The sequence below is a fragment of the Aedes aegypti genome, chromosome 3 (genome assembly GCF_002204515.2).
Source record: "Aedes aegypti strain LVP_AGWG chromosome 3, AaegL5.0 Primary Assembly, whole genome shotgun sequence".
NCBI classification, from domain to species: Eukaryota; Metazoa; Arthropoda; class Insecta; order Diptera; family Culicidae; genus Aedes; species Aedes aegypti.
The window spans coordinates 32,451,756-32,475,108 of NC_035109.1; the positions used below are offsets into that span (position 1 = coordinate 32,451,756).

General features: G+C 37.1%; 2 protein-coding genes across 2 annotated transcripts in view; one reads left to right on the forward strand and one right to left on the reverse strand.

Moving 5' to 3' along the window:
- Nucleotides 1-23,353, forward strand: part of LOC5571134 — a 221,908-nt gene that overhangs the window by 57,168 nt on the left and 141,387 nt on the right. The gene's annotated exons all lie outside the window — the stretch shown is intronic.
- The window catches only part of LOC23687709 (fibrous sheath CABYR-binding protein), a 28,098-nt gene continuing 13,783 nt past the window's right edge, over nucleotides 9,039-23,353 (reverse strand). The window contains exons 3-4 of the mRNA XM_021848956.1: nucleotides 9,320-10,140; nucleotides 9,039-9,230 (exon numbers count right to left, since the gene is read on the reverse strand). Coding sequence (XP_021704648.1) covers nucleotides 9,204-9,230; nucleotides 9,320-10,140 — 848 coding nt within the window. The 3' untranslated portion in view covers nucleotides 9,039-9,203. The remainder of the gene's footprint in view (nucleotides 9,231-9,319; nucleotides 10,141-23,353) is intronic.

Sequence of the window (23,353 nt, forward strand, 5' to 3'; positions counted from 1 at the left end):
CAAATTATGAACAAAAACACGATTTGGTTTCAATTGCATGAGAAATAACGTTCAATTGCAATATTATTTCAATTGAACCAATATTTCCATACATTTTCTCGACGACAAACTCGCGTAGCACATACATAATGTTCATGGATGACGAAGGGTTCAATCAATCACATATTTAATCGACCTCACGAATCTTTTCTTGCTGTAGGGATCTCCATGTACTTTACTTTACCACTTAACACTCTTCTACACTTCAAATTTCTTATTTCATCATCAATTTTAAATGATTTTCAAAAGGCCACATCAGGAGATGATGAAAAAACAAGCCACAACTAGAAGGCCTCAACACATTTTAGAGTAAACAAAGGCGTCAACTCGCAGGCCTCATCAGCGTCGGCCGGCGTCTATGGGCACAAATGAAAAGAGCTGCACAGCTTTTGGTGAAATTAAAGCCTCATTTCCTTTGACTCGTTTTTTTTGCAGGATTTTTTGCTAAAATGACAGTAATGAATATTCATAGCTATAAATCAGTTTATCCATCGACTTTCTGGACGATAAAATAACATACAATGCTTAAATTCATAATTTAAATTTGATTTATAGTTTGACAAAACAAGATTGCATTTTTCTCATTGTTTACTATTTGGAGATGAGGCCTTTTGAATTGTTAGTCTTGAAATGTTTAGTTGGTGCTTTCATTATACATATGGTCGTTTTCTGTAAGAAGTGCCGTCAGCATTCATAAGCTCCCACAGGTGGTAAAATTCAAATGTTATAGCATAGAACATGCTCGTTCGCTTCGATTTTGTATGAATTCATCTTTGGAAAACATTTTTCTTGATTGTTGATTCCAAATACCGAATATTAGCACTTCTAACTAGTGATCCATAATATGGGCCAGGAAATGATTGTTTACCAGGTTATGGATCACTTCCAAAGAATGTAGACTCGAATACACGAGTCTAGTACACGACACTGAAGACGGCCTTACAGTTGAGGTCGAAATACGCGTATCTGTCAAAGGATACAAACTCTAGTGGAATTAAATGGTATAGAGCTAAATTCGGTTTTTTCATATTTTTCTTACTGTCCTAAATAATGTAATAAAACAAAGAAGTTCAAAGGTTTCGTCCGCCCAACGCTAGAAACAGCGTCTGATTGTTGTATACTCTGGTGATAAACTTTCCACTTTCAAAAATCACACTTTATTGTTGAAAATTTTGGTTTGTTTGGTATCAAAGGATGAAGGAGTTCTTAGAGAACGTGTTTTTCATGATCACAATAAAATATTTTGCCAGGGTCATAGTTTTGAGGGCATTTGCGTCTCATAGGTTTGATATGCCTTTATTTTTTGTTAAGGTTGAATATAAAATAAATACGGAGACCTATAACAGATTTTTGAGGATGAAATTTGTTCCATCGGTTAGAGATAACTTATATCAATACTAGCTCATAGGTTTTGAGCAAAACGGAGCTGCTTATCACACTTATATGAAGGTTCAATCAAAGCTCTCCAAAATGAGCCGTTTTTTCGAAAATATGTTTAAGTCTCCAATTACCCAGGTATGAACCAACTCTATTATTTGATATGGGCGTATGCTGGAGACAAGGCCTGTGAAGAATTCCACGTCATCGTTAATGTTTTAAAAGCTTTCATCACACTGATATTGAACTCGACGTTCGCATGATAAAACTTGAAGGTATGCTTCCAATTCCTCTCTTTTAAGGTGAAAGTAACAGATAAAAATTATATCCAAAGCGAAAAACTGAGTCTAAATAGATTCAGCAATACAAGTAATGAATAATATTTATGTTTCATTCACATTTTCTATGTAAAAACTACCATAAAACATGATATGACCATTTTCGCATTTTTTATGGGCCATACTGTATATTTGAAATCCAAAGTCCAGATAAAATACTACGGAAACCTTTAGAAAAATCTCTAAAGAAAATTAATTCAGATGATCCATGAGAAATGCCCAGGCGAACTTATTGATAAATCTTGAAGATATTAATTTTTGGAATTTGGAGTGGAGAACGAATTTTGGAATTTGGAATGGAGAAGGATCTGTACGAATCTCTGCGCGAGTGAGGGGAATTTCTGAAGGGATTTCGATAGGAGTATAACGGTATAAATTTAGTATAAATTTCTTCAGTTATAATTTCTAAATGAAGCAGTAAGCTTTCATCAAAATATCTATGCATAAAGCCCTAAAGAAGCTGTAGAGGAGTCTCGTAATCTTTGGAGGTTCTAGGATTCATAAAACACGGACAAAAAATAAATTGATCATGATCGAACATCGCTTTACACGAGTTGTTAACCAGAATAATTGCAGAAGTACTCATATGACACTTAATTGAAAAGTGGAACGTACTGTCTAGAAGTAGTAAGAGTTGATTTACAGATATCTGTTCCACATCATAAATAACGGAAAGAACATCACCGATAAGTGGAACTTTTTCATTTGATTTCTCTCAAAAACATCCTGGTCAATTTATTTTTAAGGGAAACAGTATGTGAGCCGGTACTATCATGATGGAATTCCGTTGAAGATATAAGAAATTAATTAAGAGATTATTAGATAGATTGATCCAAGTACTTATTTCACGGAAATTCGACCAGGTCTTGCTTCGTGAATTCAGCAGGAATATTTTTAGAAATTCTTCCAAGAACATTAGTTCAGGAGTCATTCTAAAATTATCTTCCAGAAACGTCCATAAGAGCTTCAGGAGTTATTTCTGCAACAAAGTTTTAACTCATCCGGCTAATTTTTCACTCACCACGTCCAATAGATTCAGTTGCTTTTTTTTCTAATCAAGAGGTTCAAATAGAAAACTTGTCCTGTAATCCCTTCGAGAATTGGACAATTTTAGACATTGATTCGCTTATTATAAAAAAACCATAAAAGTAGATTTGAGTAGGTATTGTTACAGTACCTACCTTTTAATTCCGCCCTAATTGCTTATGTTTTGACAGATACGCGTATTTCGACTACCATTTGTAGCTTTCTTTAGTGTCAGTTACTCACATCCAATGTGGAGAGATAAGCAATTAGGGCGGAATTGAAAGGTACAATACTCAAACCTACTTTTTTAATTTGGAACAGAAAAAGTAGGTACCTACAATACTCAAATCCACTTTTTTTAATCTCTTAATTGAGATCCCGCTCAGAGGGTTCGAATACGTAAAAGAATTAATTTATTGTACAAAAGAAGATACTTTCATAGCGTGATCTTCGAAAGTATTTGCCTATTTCACTTAGTTTAGTTTATATCAATCATTATAACGCAATCTAATATATCCATATACTTTCCCTTTCGTTTCAGGTAAGCATTGAAATTCAAATAACGAGAAGATGCCAAACTGTGTGGTATGTATTGGTTATGTAATCACATGCTTGTAAAGTAATTGAAAACCACATAATTAAAAGATTCTTTCAACAACCAAATTCTTTAGTTGTTCATCCTTTTTTTTATTTGTTAGGCACTCCGTGCACTTGGTCGCTACTATGTAAACTATCATAACATTTTTATAGCTACACAGTAGACCGTTTCACAAAAATCGAAAAGTCTGGGATTCAACCAGTCACCCCCTAGTCCTAATTGCAATACTAAAACAAGATCGGAAGTCAGTATGCTAGACATCATAGCCATATCGCATATGTAACAGCTTAGCATCAGCTCTAAATGCCGTGAAAAGTGGAATGTCGTATTTTCGACGATTTTTTACAATTTATCTGTAAATCGGATACGAAAATGATGTACTACAATAATGTTCAGGAGGCAAAGGAATGATTAATTATGATTAAATATGAGGTTAAAAATCTCGTAGAATAAAAACTGTACAGAAATGTATGTTTTACAGATACTTTAATGAACAGAAATAAATTTTATTATAAACTAGTGGTCCCGGCAAACTTCGTCTTGCCATCAAGTAGGCTGTTGAAAACCGCTATGAATCGTCCGAAACAAAATGACAGTTACGTTCAGTCCCGTTTTTCCTACTCTCCCGGTGCACTTTCGATTAACTTTATTTGGGGTCGATAAATGCTATATAATGGCGTACCATTGATACTTCGTGTACGCGAAACTTAGTGAAGATCGGGTAATAAACCGTACTGGGAACATTAAAGGGTATACGGAATTGAATTGCGACACACACATAAATATTTGGCAAAACTCGCACGTTCAACCAATCCTCTTCAAACTTTCAGGGAGTAAAATACAACATGTTATGAATACTTTCCTAGGTTTATTTAAAACTCAATCCGATATCCAAATGCACGAACTTTTCTGTTCACACTTCTCATAAGTTCCTGTACAACATTTGGCCTAACTTTTTTTTTGCGTGGCAGTCTAAATCTGGCTAGAAAATAGTAGGACCATCGTGTGACCTCAGAAGAAGAAGTATACGCTTTTGGAGGCATTCCTTTAGTTACACCTGCCCATTGACCGTTCCAGTTGTCACGAATGGGTTGCTCCGCTTACCACACGTGCAAATTGCTAGCCAAATTATTTTTTTTTTTGCAAACTTTGACATCTTCTGCTTTCTAACGTCCTCAGGGACATCGAATTTATGAGGAGCAGTGACATATTGGAGCCCTGGAAGCTGCCGGAAATCTGCTTTTACATACGTCTTATCATCCATAACGAGGCAATGTGGTTTCGTCAACATCTCGGTGTATAGCTTTCGTGCACGTGTTTTACTTACAGTATTTTGCCGTTCATCGTGATTAGGCGCATTTTGGACTCTGTACGTATGTAGTCCTTCACGTTTTTTTCGCATCAGTTCTGAATAGATTCAGTTTCTTCGCCACATCTCGAACTGAAATGTTGGGATTCCTCTTGAAAGCATTAACTACCCGTTTGTGATCCTTAACACTATACGGAGATTCTTTTTTGCCACTTTTTCCTTTCCGATCGATGGTCAAACGTTCGTGGTACCGATTTAAAACACAAGACACCGTAGAATGTACAGTTTTGATTCATATTACGGACACTTACTTTGCTGTTACAAAAACTTCAAAATGGTATCCGCGAAAATCGCGACTTCTGAAATTTAATCCGTGCCTGAAAGCACCGATACGCGCCAAAAATTGTTGTGAACACTTAAGTGTTTTAACAAATTTCTGTGTTTTATGATAATTGATGGACTTTTCTTTGGACCGTAATCTAGGGGCAAAAAAAATCACTGTTTTATAACTTGCTGTTACATTATCCTTAGGAACAGAGATATTGTCAACCTCAATTCGGCAAAACCAATACTTCGTTGATCTCTGTCAGTGTATGTAACTGATTTTTTTGGAAATAATATTAGAAGTATCATAAAACTAGCTTGTTTATCAAAAACTGAAAATGACCCACTAGGGCGAAATTGATCATAATACAAAAAAATAAATTTAACCCAGTTTTTTTTTTATTTTCGATCTAAATTGTTCGTTTTCTAAAATCGTTTCAAACACGTTTTGGATAATGATATTTTTATTCGCGAATTTAAGAATTTTGGTTTTTGATTTTTATAAATTTAACTTTTGAACTTCTTTATCCTTTTATTTTTTCTTGAAGATTACTGATTTTTGGCAATAATAAAAATTTAAATTTTTAACAGTACATTTGAAAACATTTTTTTTCTAAAACTTTTTTTATTTTACGTGTAATCAACAAAAACACATGTTTGAAGGTGGTTTGATGAAGCCTGGTGGTATGGCTCTTCTTATGTGATAGGGTAATTGTAGAAAAATATAAAAAGTACGTTTTTTTTGTATTACACATTAAATAAGCTCCATGCATTTGTAGGTTATAAAAAATACAATTTTCAAAACATTTTTCAAAAATACGTAAAAGTTTCAAAAGTCATAGAAAAATTTCCTCATATGCGCGTTATAGTTTAAAGTTTAATCCCAAAATAAAATCATTTTGATTTTCGAGCCACGAAAATATATATAAAAATCCAAAGTGTACCCGTCTAAAGGCGGCGTTGGGTGTTAGAGGGTTAAGAATAATTAATTTCCTTATATACTAAATTAGGGTCTAAACATCCAGCATCCTAGGAAGCTATTGCATTTTGGTACCCATCAAATTCGCCAAGTGATCAGTTTGACCCTGGATTACGGTAATATTTCCTTAGTCCGTCAGTAATACAGTACATTAGATTATACATTTAAAACTATTTAGAAATTCCATACAAGATGCCCAACTTTCTAGGTCCAGATTTGAGCAATCATTCTAAGCAATTGAGCAATTCATCCCAATAACCTTTTCAACTGAGATGCAGAGGTATACTTGGTTTCTAGTTTTTTATATTTATTTCATGTCGTCAATCAGAAGTAGACCATTTTATTACTATTTTGAACTTTATATTATATAGTTTAAAAACGTTATTTTCTTAATCTTGTTCGAATTTTTATATGACATAAATTTTAGTTCCGATTTCGTCATAGTAAAGTCAATGGTTTCGCAATGTTTATTGTAAACAGACATTATTTGATTTAAAGGCTCAAATTTGGCATAATTTGTGCGGTGATGGTTTGTATAAAAAAAACTACGACTTCAAAGGACAAATTGAAGGAGCATAAAAATTTAATTTTGACAAAAGTGTCGTCAAGTCAATACGATGCGAAACTATATCGTTTACCAACGAGACCATTGCAAATTCGCGACGTTTCTTCAATGTTTGAATATTAATGAGCATGCATCGTTCTTCATAAGATGGTAGAGGTAACCTTGTCCAACCTAATTTTCGAAGTGCGAACAACAGAAATTGTTTTTGAACTGATTCTATACGATTTTCATGGGTTGATGAAAATGGTGACCAAACTATGCTACAGTATTTTAAAATTGAACGCACATAGGTTATGCATAATGTTTTTATAGTGTATGGGTCGTGAAAATTATAGCTAAATCGTTTTATAAATGCTAACATCTTGTTTGCCTTGTTGATAATTGTATTATAGTGATCTATAAAAGTAACTTTGGAATCTAAAATCACTCCTAACTCTTATTCTATCGCATTTTTCTACTAGTTGATTCCCTAGGTAGACTGTTGTGTTAGGTATACTACGCTTTCTTCTGAAGGATATAGAATTACATTTTTTCACGTTCAATTGGAGAAGGCTTTTATTGCACCATTTGTAAAACATATCAATTTCATTTTGAAAAGTATGTATATCTTCATCGTTTGCTATTTCAAGAAACAGTTTCATGTCATCAGCATATATGAGAGCTTTCACTTTTTTAGAATGAAGGAAATGTCGTTAACGTATAAAATAAAGAATAATGGCCCTAAATGAGACCCTTGAGGAACTCCTGATGTAACTTTAATTGGAATAGATTTTACTCCTTTGTATCTAACTATTTGTTGACGATTAGTAAGATAAGACTCTACCCATTAGTAACAATAGTTGTCTAACTACCATTCTTTCCCTTCCCCAATGACAAGGACGTGGCCTCCGCCATTATTAACTTTTAAATTATGAGCTCTCGGTTTGTGCAGATTAAGAATTTTAAAATTCAAAATTGTTAAACAGACATTTTTTCGATATTGTATCTAGATCAAACCATGTCAAATCATAGATGAGACGTCATCATTTAAACTTCAAAAGCAGTTCTCCTGAAAGCTGAAACTTATTCTATGAAATTGTGTTCACTGTGTTTCAGTTGGAGAATTGAATATAGTGAACGCATTTCATGTAAAATTCTTGACCTTTAAGAGGAAAATAACCATCATCGTTTTACAAATTTTCAAAACCAGTTTTTTTGCTCAAAATTGAAGCAATGTTCAAGAAAATTTATCATTGCATTGAACATACTATGAGTAATGCAATGATAGATTTTTACAAGAATTTTTTAAAATTTGAACAAAAAAACTGGTTTTTCATTTTTGATGATTGTTGATGATTGAATGATGGAGTCTTGAGCCTTAACGGAAACACTGCACACGTACTAATCCGTTAGAAAGACGTCAAAACTAGTTGAAAATTGTAAATTTTCATGGATTGCTATGTAAAATGTTTATAAAAATCATCTTTAAAAATGGATGTTTTTTTTACGACGCATTTTGAAACATTTCGAGTGAAATCTTTCCCATACAAAGTAGAGTGTCCGGAATTTGAAGCTGTCCGGGATTCGAATCAAAACGGTACCAGCTTTCAGGTGATGGCACAATGAGTTAGATCCAGATTTTCGAGGTACGTGCGCAAAATTTCTTTGTGTCGTTGCTTTTTTTTCGACTCCATCTTCACAACGATTGCACATTTGCTAGTAAAGCTTACACAGCGTAAATAAATACACATTGAACAAATTACACCCAACATTTCAATAGAAAATACCCAACTGGTAAAAAGTTACAGCCGTTTAATAGTGGTGCAATTTGATTCCGTACACCTTTTAGTAACTGACAGAGAAAGGGATCGGGTTTGCTTTGCATGTTATCTCATGTTAAGCAAAACTGGTATCAAGATCCGAAGAAGGAATTCAGACAGACCATCAGAGAAGGTAGTGCAATATGATATCGCTGGTAAAACATACGCTATTTCAGTGAGCACTAAACCGAAATGAATAGAGATTAAAGTGGGAGCGTCTTTACGGGGGAGCGGGATGTGATTGAAAGGTGGAAGTAGCACTTCGATGACATGATTGTTCTCAGCACCATTCGAATCAGGTGTTTATCAAAGTGCTTTTTTTGCCTTTCAATCGCCTCACGTTTACCTGTAAAGACGCTCTTATCTTTATGTCTGTCCTGTTCACGGCACTTTTCACTGAAATAGCGTATTTCTGGTAAATGACATCATACTGTATTAGACAAGTTCTTAAGTTAAAAGTACTGTTCAACAGCAGGAAGTAGGAAGTTAAAAATGTTGTTACTTGCGTTAAATAAGTATGTAGTGTATGGAAAATAATTCAAAAATGTCGTGGATGTCAGGTCCCCTCAGTATTTTAAATGATTTTATTGCGGCTAATCATAGTAGTGATTGTCTAAAGATATGGCAAATCAGTGACGAGAACAAGATGTTTTTGATAGTGATGAGTAACGAACGACGGCTAAATTGAATTCAAATTAAGTTCGAATGTTATTCCTTATATCGAATGTTAAGTCCTATAATGTCAGCTTAACTTTGAATCTAACCTTATTTCTTCAGAACAAAGCTGGGCAACTACAATAAACTAATTCAACAAAATCAAAACCAGCATTTCCGTCCGCTTCCAAAAGACTAGCGAGTTCGCCTCTTCAGTTGCTTCTGAAATGAATAAATGAACATAGTCCCGATCGATTGCTTTCTTGAACGGTCGTCCCGAAAAATTGCAAAATCAAAAATTCCAAACTTACCGCACGTTTCATTTCCTGGCAGCTGTGGTTGCGCGGAGTTTCGTAGAACTTCTTCCTGCAGAAATTGCACACCGTCGGAGTCTTGTGGATCTTCTGATGGACGTCCAGGTGCTCCTGGCTGCGGAACGTCTTTTTGCAAACCTCGCACAACAACAGATTATCGATGCTGAACGCCGTTGGTAGTATTTCGATACTCAATCGCATGGAAGATCTCGGATTGGGTAAACGCTTCCGGTTCGGTTCCGCTGTTGGTCGCGATTTTGCCTCCGACTTTGTTCGAGTTGATTCCGCAGTTGATTTTGAAGGTTTTTCGGACGAAGATTTTAGCAAACTTTCGCCTGACTTCGATGTCCTTTTGCTACTGCTGGATGATTGTTTTTTGGGCGAAGAGTTCCCAAAGAGCACCGCATCGGCGCAATTCTGGCTATGAAGCATTAGCGTATGGGATGCGAAGAAAACTTTGCAGCAAAACGGGCACTGGATCGATTCGGTGTTTCCAGGGAGCTTCGGTTTGGAAACGTCTTCGGTTTCTGATTCGGGAGCGGTTGCGGTCCCGGTGCTAGATGCGTTGGTTTCTTCATCCTCCTCGGATGAATCGAGGATTTCGATCGATTCCACCGGTTGTCCGGGAATCCGTTTCTGATTGGGCGTCATTTGAACCCGATAGTGTGTGACGAGCGAGCGTTTCTTGAACGGATAGCGACTGGTTGGCGGTGGACGTGATTGACTGGGAGATGGAACCGGGGATGCTGCCTTAGGGCGTGGAGTTGATGGACGAGATCGCTCCTGAGCACTCTTATCATTGCTGTTGTCATTGACATCTAGAAACGGAAATGGGTCGTCATTTAGCGCTCAAATTAGTCATTCAATAGGAGGTACAAAATGTAATTATTTGTAGGAAAGATCAATTATCATGTAAAACCTTATGGCAGGATAAGCATGTGGTAGTTCACTAATAAAGAAATTCTATCCTTTTTTGTAGTCATGATTTCTTTATTGGTATTTTTTTAGAATTTAGTGCCAATACATATATTTCAGTTGCTGAAGTATGACTTACATGTTTTTCAGGTCAATGTATTTCTTGATAATTATATGGCATCCTTTACATCATTCAGTTTCATTTCGGATATTTTACCGTTGGAAAGAATAACTTTAACCGGTGATATTCCCAAATTGAGCAAATCACTTTGCTTTTGTCCAATATCTTCCGTTGCTTTGAAATTTCTTGAAATCCGATTTGCTTCCATAATGCTCGAAGTAAGTGTCATTCCGTGGTATGTTGAAGCTTACTTTATACCATCAGCTGTTGGTCGATGGTATTGTCGCCGGACTTCACCTACTAGCAATAATCCATATTCGTCTTCACTGCTGGACCAATCCGGTATCTTCGATGATGTTTAAAAGCTGTCTACTCACTCCTCCTGAATGTGAGCGAAATTCACAGAATTGAGGAACAACCTGATTTCGTCCTTTAGATGATTTACAGCATATAGTGTCCTGTCTTAATAGGTCATCGGTTTTAGTGCTTTCCGCAGAACTTTCACTTCCTGATAGGTTCAGAGCTGCAACTTTCCACGGAGGTTAGTGCTACCGGTCAACCAGTCGCCAAACAACTCTGCTATCGTTATACCAATACTGCGCTGACCACAGATGAACTTATCCGGGAAATTTTCATGTAAGGTAAACATATTTATTCTGTACAATACAACTATCACTTGTTAATTTTACTGTCATTGACCTGCATTAGATAACGAAGTACCATCAGTGCACCAGATTTTGCTCATTTAAGGGAAATGTTTATCATAAAATAACTATTGAGTCAACCAGTACTATTTTCATGACACAATGTAGCTCCAAATATAGTTAATCTGCAGCAAAATAAAATGAATATGAAAAACTTTTTCAGAAAAAAATATTTAATGGCATTTGTTACTGCTTCTAAGTGTTCCTATTTCCGCTCACGATACGCTGATTTCATGACTAACATACATAAAAATGCACTATTTCGAATTTTGTTATTTATCCTGATACTTTCTATGGTCAAACCATACCTACAAAAATAATAAAGAAGACTGTATACTAGAATGATTATTTTTAATCTTGCTCAATTTTTTGCATGAGCGGCTATTGGAACACTCAGAAAGACCTACTGGTCCCATAAGCCGCTCACAGGGTCTATTGTTTAGGGGGGAGGGTCTAGGGCAGGTATGGGAACTAGCTGCTATTCCTATTTGCAGTAGATATCCGGAAGAATACTTCTAAATTTAAAACAGGATACCATCAGTACACCAGTTTACCGTACGCAGGGTGTCCATTCAAAATCAGTTTTTCAATTCCCGGATTTTTCCCGGATGCATAAAAATGCAATGATCCTATGATCCATAAAATGCAATGATCCTATGATCCTTCGACTTGACATTTTTCAGACGTTCGGATTTTGGAGCAGTTTTTTTATCATTACAGGGCTGGTAGTAAAAAGTGGTACCAATAAAGTTATTTTAGTGACCAGATTTAAGAAATAAGTGACTAAAAAGTGACTTTCAATTCTCGAAAAAGTGACTAAAATTAAAGTTTTATTTTAATTCTATTATACTGAGTTACGATCAATATCCTATATGATAGAAAATATTCAATATAATCTACTGCAGGTAGTAGGTCTAGTTGAGTACCATATTTGGAATTTTTTATTGTACTACCATAATTTCAAGATATTGCCTACATTTTTTTTAACATAAAAATTAACATTTACGTAAATAATCATTTTTCATCAGCTTTTCAATATTTGTCCTTAATTCAAATATTCTCTCGTTGATTATTCGTTGCATGATGTTTTACGGCTGGCTTGCAGGGCCTGACACCAACCCCCTAGATTTCCGGAGGACCATTCCCCCTAAATGTTCGGAGTGCCATAGTGCACAGTTTAGCTTAGAGTCCTTCTCTGGCACTCGGACGATGGTCAGCCGCCCCTGACATGGAGTACAGACGCTCAAGGTTTGCAGAAGCAAAAGCAAAAGCAAAACGCTTTTTTCAGATAACTGGAGCTTGAATCATTGTCCTTCAACTGGGAAGCCAACCTTTGCGCTATCAATTATCCATGTTTACAGTAATAGTCTCCTGTGTTAATACAGTGGATTTTCCGAGATTTTTCAATGCACACCTTGCCTTCAGCTTCATACAAAAGGTACTTTCAAGAATATTACATGTAGCCGCTGCCTTATGGATTGAGTGACCATTCCTGGTAAGATCGACAGATTTTGTCATTTGCAAGGACGTACATGTATTTACGTGCCATTCCGAATTGCTAGAAGTGCGCAAAAATTAAGACCCTCGTGTAAAAAATGGGTCCTAACATTGCGCATCGCTTTTTTCAAATAAAAATTCAACATATTATATGGAAAATAAATGGAATTACTAGAATATTACCTTTCTAGCAAATACACCGCAAATATAGTTTTCAGAACACAGTTTTGTTCATAAAAATGTTGATTTTTTGCAGAGCCACTGCTTAGCGCTTGTTCTAAGACGGTGTAAAAGTTGACGTTTATGCGTATGACGATAAGGTTTTTTGTTTATTTACTAACATTAACGAGGGTTTCTTAGTAAACAAATGTATGTCAAATACTTATTTCACATAAACGAACATGTTGCTGAAACAGAATTGTCAAAAAAATCAATGATTAATTATCATTTTTTCGTGCTTCTTAAAAATGCGCAAAGTTTGGAGCTGCGCAAAGTTAGGTGCGTACACGGTAGCTTTATGAGATTCTACTTTAAAGCTTCCACTAGATCAAGATTACGAAAAATATAATATCTGGGCATTAATCAATATTTCAAATTAAAAATGATGATAGGAAAACGACTATGATTGAAATATTGCTTAAAACCAATGTATCATAGACGCGTCCTTCAAACGCCATCTAAAAGAGAACAAATGGTTGACATAAGCCTGAGTGACATTGAAAGTTTCCATCAGTGAGTTTAATCGGAGGTACGTTTGACCGAATCAACATTTAGCAACATTATAGTCGTTCGAATTGTAATAAACTATGCAATAAAAATACTTTAATACCGCGCACATTATTGTCAAATGTAAAATCTGTGGCTTTCAAAAAACCTTTTGCCGATGTGAATTGTCAAAAAAACACCGCTAGCGCATGACGGCTCACCATAGTAGCATGTCCGAAAGAACTTGAAACTATTGAGAACCAGAGCTACAGGTCCAAAGCCCTGATAAAGGTGGATGGTTGTGATGGCTATGACCGTGGTCATCATGTAAAGAACAAGCGGACGATGCTGTATCGTGTCAGCATCTAGGAGGCAGCCCCTCTAGCACGATGTAGGTAGCGCAACCCTGGTTAGGTGGCCTATCGAAGACACTTTACCAACCAAGAAAGGCAAAAGTAGAGCAAACGAATTGATTTTACGGCAACAGACCCGGCAACGAATAAAGGACAACGATTGGAAAGTTGGATCTTGCAACGTGAGAACTTTGAATGAACCCGCGCGTGTTGGGCTCCTGGCTCGTGAACTGCGGAATGTCGGCGTGAACGTGGCAGCTATCCAGGAAATACGCTGGCCGAGAACCGGAGAACGCGAATTCCGAGCGGTGGACCCCATCGCCAACACTTCATTCAAGTATCACATCTACTACAGCGGTGGCGACAGAGCAGAACGTGGAGTTGGCTTTATAGTGATTGGGAAGCAGATGAAGCGAATTATTCGGTGGAAACCGGTAAGCGACCGAATCTGTGTGTTGAGAATGAAGGGCAAGTTCTTCAACTACAGCCTGATTAGCATATATGCGCCAACGAACGATAAGCCCGATGACATGAAGGATGAGTTCTATGAGAGCCTGGATAAGGCCTACGGAGAGTGCCCAAAACAAGACGTCCTGCGACGCAAATGCGCAGATCGGGAAAGAAGATTTCTTCCGACCCGTCATTGGAACGGAAAGCCTTCATTCCGTTACCAATGATAATGGCCTGCGGCTAGTAACCTTCGCTGCAGCTAGAGGGATGGCAATCAGCAGTACATACTTTGCGCGAAAGAATATCCGCAAACACACCTGGCGTCACCCGAGTGGCGATGCCTGCTCCCAAATAGACCACGTGCTGGTAGATGGGCGACATTTCTCAGATGTCATTGATGTCAGGACCTTCCGAGGCCCTAATATCGACTCGGATCATTATCTCGTTGTAGCAAAAATTCGGGCGCGGTTATCCAGCGTCACGAGTTCCGCAACACACAGAACGCTACGCTTCAATATACAACGCTTGTCGACTGATGGGGTAGCTGCGCAGTACCGTCAGCAACTAGACGAGAAGTTGGGAAGAGTCAACGTTGCTGGAGACGTCGACAGCCTGTGGGACCCTATCCACGAAGCTGTGACAACAACGGCGCGGGAAGTGATCAGCACTGGTCAACGACGAAAACGGAACGACTGGTTCGATGAAGAGTGTCAGAGGGTGACAGACATGAAGAATGTCGCCAGAAGCCGTATGCTTGTGGCCGGTACCCGACAGAACAGAGAGCGGTACAGGGCAGCGAGAGCCGAAGAAAAGCGAATCCACCGCAGATAGAAAAGGCAGCACGAAGAAAGTGTGGTAGCTGACGCACAAAAAAGCATGAACCGGAATGAAATGCGGAGATTTTATGCAACGGTTAATGGTGCGCGGCACAATATCGTACCAGTGCCCGCCATGTGCAATGACCGAGAAGGGAATTTGCTGACCCATAAAACGGCGGTGGCTGCCAGGTGGAAGGAGCACTTCCAGCAATTGTTGAACGGTGAGAATGGAAATGTAGCGAGGAACAGGATGAACATAGATGATGACGATCAAGCTGTGGACCCACCGACCATAGGAGAGGTTAAAAAGGCTATCAGCGAGCTGAAGAACTGTAAGGCTGCTGGGAAGGACGAGATCCCGGTCGAGCTTCTCAAGCACGGAAGCGAGCAGCTTTACCAGTCGATCCACCGAGTACTTCTGAAGGTATGGGAGGACGAAGAATTGCCCACCGGCTGGTTGGATGGCCTCATCCGCCCTATCTACAAGAAGGGCACAGACTGGAGTGTGCCAATTACAGAGGAATTACCCTGCTGAATTCGGCGTACAAAATTCTGTCGCGCATCCTGTTTAACAGACTGAGACCGCTCGAGGAGTCCTTCGTCGGCGAATACCAAGCTGGTTTTCATGAGGGCCTTTCGACAACGGACCAGATGTTTAGCTTGCGAATGATCCTAGACAAATTCCGAGAGTATAACTTGCAGACTCACCATCTGTTTATTGATTTCAAGGCGGCGTACGACTCAGTGAAAAGAAATGAGCTTTGGCAGATAATGTCTAAAAATGGTTTTCCGACGAAACTGATTAGGCTGATACGTGCTACGCTGGATGGTTCGAAATCAAGTGTTCGGATCGCAGACGAGGTGTCAACCTCGTTCGTGACGTTAGACGGATTGAAGCAGGGAGACGCACTTTCGAATTTACTGTTCAACATTGCAATTGAGGGTGCTATTAGGAGATCTGGCGTGCAAAGAAATGGCACTATTATCACAAGGTCGCACATGCTCCTTGGCTTTGCGGACGATATAGACCTGATTGGAAGAGGTCTTCGTGCCTCTGAAGAGGGAGACAGCGAGGATAGGCCTGACCATCAATTCTACCAAGACGAAGTACATGGTTGCAGGCAGAGATAGAGTCAGGCATGGTGGTGTAAGTGCTGAGGTAGTGTTTGATGGGGATGTGTTTGAAGTTGTTGAAGAATTTGTTTACCTTGGAACACTTGTGACATGTGACAACGACGTTTCCCGCGAAGTGAAAAGACGTGTTGCGGCTGCGAATAGGGCCTTTTACGGACTACGTAACCAGCTTAGGTCCCGCAGCTTGCAAACCGAAACAAAATTCGCCCTGTATAAAACATTGATTCTTCCGGTGGCTACGGGCACGAAGCGTGGACGTTAAAAGAGTCAGACCGGAAAGCTCTCGGTGTTTTCGAGCGTAAAGTGCTGCGGACAATACTCGGTGGGAAACTCGAAAATGGTGTGTGGCGCAGACGCATGAATCACGAGTTGTATCAAGTGTACAAAGATGCGAATATTATCAATCGTGTAAAATACGGCAGACTTCAGTGGGCTGGTCACTTAGTGCGAATGTCGGAAGAAAGAATTGCGAAAATAATATTCAGCAGGGAACCAGGTAGAGGTCGGCGGCTTCGGGAAAGACCACGAATACGCTGGCTGTACGCAGTGGAAGAGGACCTGGCGACCCTAAACGTTCGGGGCAACTGGAGAAGATTCGCCCAAGACCGACGAAGATGGAGCTCTACAATACGCCCGGCAATGGCGTGATGCTACGCTGTAGCCATCAAGGTAGGTAGGTATTATTCTCAAAAAACGAAAGAGGTTCTTTGCTATATTATAGATTTTAAAGAACTAATGTGCTATAGAAGAATACACATCTTATTATTCACCACAAGGTATCAACAATTTGATTATAAGAGAATGCACGAGATGTTCAAATAGAATACTAAACATTTAAACCATTAGTTTTATAACAATGAACTTAAACCACACTAATATAACTTATTAACTATTACAAATTACATAGAACTCTATGAAAGATTAACTTTTTCCAAGCTTTTTTCACAAGAAAATCATGAACCAATATTTTGATACTGACATGAAGTTGTTCTGGTAATAACCTGAGACGAGACTCGCGAAGACGGTCTTCTTTTTCTGTGATTGCTGAGTTTGTTCTTATTCCACTTTGTGTTTATACCAATCATGCGCAAGCCGTTCAAACCCTCATATGAACCTCTCAGCAAAAAATGATTGCGTTTGCATCAGCGAATCATAAATTGCTTTTTAAGGGAAATTTTATGCCAGCAAACGTTGCAGAAATTAGAAATAACTAATCTGGTGTTGAGATTTATCAGAAACTTTGTAAAAAACTGCTTCGCCGACTGACATTTATAATCACAGTTTATTGTGAATACAATACTTTTCACTTTTGCAACCATAAAAAGTGACTCGCTACCAGTCTTGTCATTAAGAGGAAAATAATCATCATCGTTTTACTAATTTTCAAAACCAGTTTTTCTGCTAAACATTTGACATATTATACATGCATAGGAGAAGATATCGACCGTGATTGTTTTATATTATTCTTGTAGATAGGCGTGTATTCTACCTAGTTTCTCTACTGGGGAAGGGTTAGCTCAAAGCTCATATCCAACACAGGCAAATACAGGAGGCTTCAATGTGCTCTTATACTGACGGCAATCATCCGAACGGTTCTATCGATCGATGACTGATACCTATTGGGAATTAACACGCAGTCAGAGAGTTTGTCTTTATCATGTGTGCATCATTTGTAAAAATCTTCTATAGACTCCCTTTACCTTTACCCTTAGTCGCATGACCGCTATAGCCATAAACAAGAATAATATAACTTAAATTTAGAGCAATGTTCAAGAAAATTTATCATTGCATTACACTTGTTATCTGGATTGTGATGATAGATTTTTATGGGGATTCCCTTAAATTGAAACGAAAAAACTGGTTTTTATTTTTTTAAGATAGCTGAGGACTGAATGATGGATTGTTGAGCCCTAAAAATCTTCATGTTGTTTAATATCCGGTAGGTTGTCAAATATTGGAATTTGTTAGCAAAATCATTGCAATGGTATAAATATTGAATTAAATAGAGTAAAGAATTTGACAGATGTCTAAATTCAACCACTAAAGGGTTTTGTAAAATCAGCAGCCGCTTAATGCTTGGTTCTGTCTTTAGTTATTGAGTAACTAGTACAGAATTATTCAAAACAATTGCAACTTAATCGTATTTCCCTATAACATGTCCCAATTCGGAGAACTTGATCTAAGTTATATATGAATTAATTCAGATGATTTTTTTTTTTAATATTGTAGGTTCAAAATGTTAACCTTTTGAATTGAGTTTGTTTGAAAGAGTTTTGTGAAAATATAAAAGATTTATTGGAAATCGCTTGAATCCTTCGAATGATTTTTTTTTATAAATTAGTTTTGAATGTTTGCTTTAGTTACCTTCAGAACAGGTTTTTTATGTTCAATTATCAGTCTATTGTTTGTCGAAAAATCACTTATATCTTTTTTTCGAATCCATTGAAGAAAATATTTGGCAGTTTGTTATATAAATGCATTAGGAACACTGCGTTAAATATATCCCATTACTGGTCCCTGAAAAAAAAAATCTTGATGGGTTGAAACTTTTCTTGAATTCAGATCCAAGGAGAGATTTTTTTGACAGAAATGACATATCGCCAAAAACTATTTAATTGTTTTCTTATGAAACCTGCTAAAGAAACGACATATATTCAAAACAGCATCTTCCCAGAAATCCATCAAAAATTTTGCATAAATCTTGTCAAAACTTAAACCATAAGGCAAGTGAGTAATGGAATTTGCATAGTTGGGATTCTTCAAATTCTAGAGACTTTAAATTGAAACAAATGAGATCGTGCATATTTTTCAGTTTGACTCCCACCAAATATAAGCAGTATGCTGAAATTGATTTTTATGTAAACTTGAAGAAAAAAACTACAGAAAAAGTTCCTGAAAAATGTCTTCTTACTTTTCAAAAAAAGTTTATCGTTCTGAACAATAAATTCAAAAACTAACATTTATATTTACTATTTTCATTACCTTTAATATTTGTTAAGGCGTCCCAATGAACAATAACTTAAGTAACATGTAAACAAAGAAATTTTATTCTTGTTACTTGAATTTGCTTCTGTCCAATTATGTTTGTTGAAATGATTCGACAACATTATAACTGCCACACTTCCAATGTTAGTATTACATCATGGGACAGCAATATTGGGTATATTTTGTTTTCCGTGTCCCTTCCGAAATGTCAGAAAAGAACAACCCCGGTGTTAAAAAGTTGAACCCCTGTGGTATTTTTGTCGACTAAGCGAACATCAAACATGATCGCAAGTGTCAAGGTTCATTTATGGATCCAATTTTTAAATTACAGTTTTAATATGATATATCCGTTATTTGAGCGGGAGAAAATGCTAAAGTAGTTGAAGTAACATGCTCTTTCGTGATATTAAATGAAAACAAGATTTCATTAAACATTTCAGGACCCTATTGCATTTCTGCTCTGTAGAATTTCACCTCTCGTTCTTTGTTTCTAAGAAAATCGGATATGACGTCGGATAACTCTTCGGGAGAAATCAAACGGAATCCTTCAAAAAGTATTTAGAAACTTTTTTATGTGGATAGACCTATGCTGCCGTTATACGCATAATTGTCCCATGTTCCAAAATATGCAATCGATAAAAACGCGTTTGAAGATTTTAACACATTTAGGCCTCGTATTGTCCAGGTGTATGGTAAATTGAAATAAAATCTTTACAACAGTATAAAGAGTAGCGTGTTCATTAGAGTCAAGAGTTTTTATTATGGGAATAAAGTAAATTTAGCTACGAAATTCAAAGTGGAACAGTTATGCCTAGAAATACGGGGGTTTTGGTAAATATCTACGCATAACAGTCCCACTGATGGTAGTGACCAATTATGTGCTAAGCATACTGCTGTAGATGACCGTTCTTACGCATAGATTGTACCGAAGGAAGAGGACGTATATCCTCAAGACTTTGTTAAGGCACCTAATGACGGCTCAAGTGACATGTGCCAAACGGAGGCACGTGTGGGGAAGTGAAAAAAAAACGATTTTACAGTATGGGATGGAAAGCAAAATTTTCTGTATGTGTGATTATGAGACAATGTATGAGTTAGTGAAAGAAAGAGTGGATGAGTGAGTTAGAGAGTTTATAAGATGTTATAAATTCATATATCGACTCTTCCAGCTGCAGGCTTGACATGGACTCATCTGTGAACTCAAGGTTATTCTGCGAAGTAAATATTTAACTCAAAATTCACGACACAAATCATCACACGTTTTGACGTTTCTTTGGACTTGGTTTTCAAAATCATGATATTTGATACATCGCAAATGAAGCTTTAGAACCACCAACATATTTGCCACTTGTACCGAAGAACCAATTATCCGGAATAACCCAGTTTGTGACCAGGTCACCCAAAACCTCTTAAACTATTCTTCTTTTGACTTGACTTTGACTCCGTCTAGACTTCATCAAGTTTGATATGTCGCAAGATAGGTCTCCAAACCGCCAATATAATGGCCACCTCCCCTGGAGAACAGGGTATCCAAAACAACCTGACATGTTATCAAGTTATCCAAGAACCTTTGAATTACCCTTATTTAGCCTTGATTTGGGAATTTATGTAGTTTGATGTTGCCAGCTAGGTTTCAGAACCGATGGTTTAGAGGCCATTTCCCCCAGGGAACCGGGAATTCGGAACAATCCTACATGTGCTCAAGTCATTCAAATACGTTTGAACCACCTTTAGACTTGATTTGAAAATTCATGAAAATTGATATGTCGCAAGCCAGGTTTGAGATTCGCCAATATAATATGGCCACTTCAGCCAATGAACCGGTATTCGGAACAACCCAGCATGTGGCCAAGTCATCCAAAAACGGTCGAACTATTTTTATTTAGACTTGGTTTGCTAAATCATGAAGTTGATTTGTCGCAAGCCGGGGACTCGAAATTAAAGTGGTTACTGATTCTTCAAGTGGGATTATTTCAGTACTCCCCGTGATGAATCCGAAATTACGGTAAATTTTTAATCGATGCCCCTGGTGCTAAAAACTAGAAAAAATTTGTGATCGACCCTGAAAATTCAACTGAAATTCATTGAAAAATGGATGGGAAATAAAATGTTGATATTGAAAATTTCAATCAAATCTGACGTCAGGCCCGCATGAATGATGAATGCATCCCGATAATACAAACACATAAAACAGGTTGTGTTATATATGGAATGTAAAGCCAACGTAAGAAGATATTCAAAACGATTTTCCCAAACTCCATAAAAACTGCCTATTAAATATTTTGTTCGAGATCAGCGCAGCGAATTGTATAGTGTGACAGTTATGCGTAGAAATACAGTAGTGGGACAGTTATGCGTGGAAATTCAACAATGGGACAAATTCACGGCATAAAAAATTAACAAGGCAGGCTCTTCACTGATGTAAACATCAAGTTTGGTTGAAAACATGTGACGTCACTCCTATCGTTCCATATACCATCCGGACCACTAGATCAATTTTTTTGAAAATTTGTTCGAGGTGGATAGGAATGACGTCGTCAAGTAGCTGTCAGTTTTCGGAATATATCACCTTCTTAAATATAGTACACCGTGGGACAAATTGACTTGGCTTGCTTTTCATTGAGTTTCCGAACAAAGTTAATTTTTGGTAAGTGTTTTCAAAAACTATACGTAAAAATAAACTGTTCGATGACAAAAAGTAAAAATGCACGAAAAGTAACGGGACAATTATGCGTATAACGGCAGTATGTCCCATTTATAGGTTTTGAACTAGCTTTACATAGACATTCCACGAGATTTCCGTGCGTTCTTTTATAATGAATCTTTTTAATCAAAGTCTTCCTTTTGATCGGTTGTTCGAAGTAAACATAGTAATATCGCAATATTGCAACCTTTTTTTTAGAGAAGTTCCATGATTTGGCCATGATAATAGCTTTTGACGATTTGAGTATATTGTTTCCTGAATTATCAGCATTCTGTTGTTCTATAATTGCGAACCTTGTATACTTATAGCTACTTAAAGAAAAAAACACAAATTAAATCTCTAATATGAAACTTTTTACTTGCCCCACGTGATTAGAAAATTGAAGGGGTTTAAATTTAGTTATTTTTATGTCTACGTCGAATGAATTCTAAAACTTTTTTATTGCAGTTCAAAAATGTCAGAGGGAACAACATAAAAGTGATACAGAAAATTATTTTCCGCAACTTTTTTCCACTGAAAATATTAAAATAAGATTGCACGCCGCCAACTTGTTACGGAGTGATAGTTGACAGGTTAACAGTCTTTCGCTCCATTATACAATAATGGCTGAAAAATCTCAGCAATCTTTTTCTTATCGTAATGTTCTGAATGGCCTCAAAGGTTTACGCATGAGTTTAAAACGTTGATTCGTATATTCAGTAAAGTATACAAATTATTTTCACTCACCCCATTTACCCACTTGCCCCGCGGTGCCTTAAACAAAAATCTGCTCAAGAATAGCTAAGTGATCTCGCCATAAATTCATTACCGATCTCAAAACAAATTCACTAAAAATGGCCGGAAGATTTTGCTGTAAATGTGCATTAATCTGTACAAAATCTCTTCAGGGACCTGATAAGGACCAAGCTATCAAAGCTTCACCAAATATCATAAGGAAATCGCCGAACAGAAACACTTGATGAATCTGCATAGGATTTCAGTAGAAAACCACCTACATCTCCCAAGAGAATTGCTAAAATCCATTCAGTTTACCAATCGCTAGAAATATGCTTACAATGTCAAGAGAAATCGGCCAAGTATCTTTTATACAATCACCTAACTAAAAACTTTATTAGCAATCCTCTGATAATTATTTATTCAGTGATTTTCTAGAAAACTTTCAAGTAACTCGTCAATTATCGCCTAAATTCTTGTAAGGATTTCTGCAAAAATCACATGGTGTGCATCTTAAAAGAAGGCTATCAAGAAACTATTCAGGACTCCTTAATTACTCTTTCAGGAATTTTTCAAGGATTTCAATAATATTTCATAAGTTGCTTAATATATTTCCAGAATTGGGCAAAAAATCTGATAAGAAATCAACATAAATTGTTGAAAAAAAAAAACTGAAAATCTCTCCAGGAAACCAATAATTTTAAAGGATACTGATAAAAAAATACTAGAAACCTCTAACTATTCCTCTAACATTTCACCAACAGTTAGTCAGAATGCGAAGTTCAAGTTATCAGGCAGGCGTCCACTCAAACTTTTTGTGTTTCGTCCATAGTAATTAAAATTGAACCTAACCGGTATTCTTTTCACCGGTATTTTCCCGGTGTGTTCTACAATATCCCGTGTATTTTCCGTATTTTTCCCGTCCATTTGG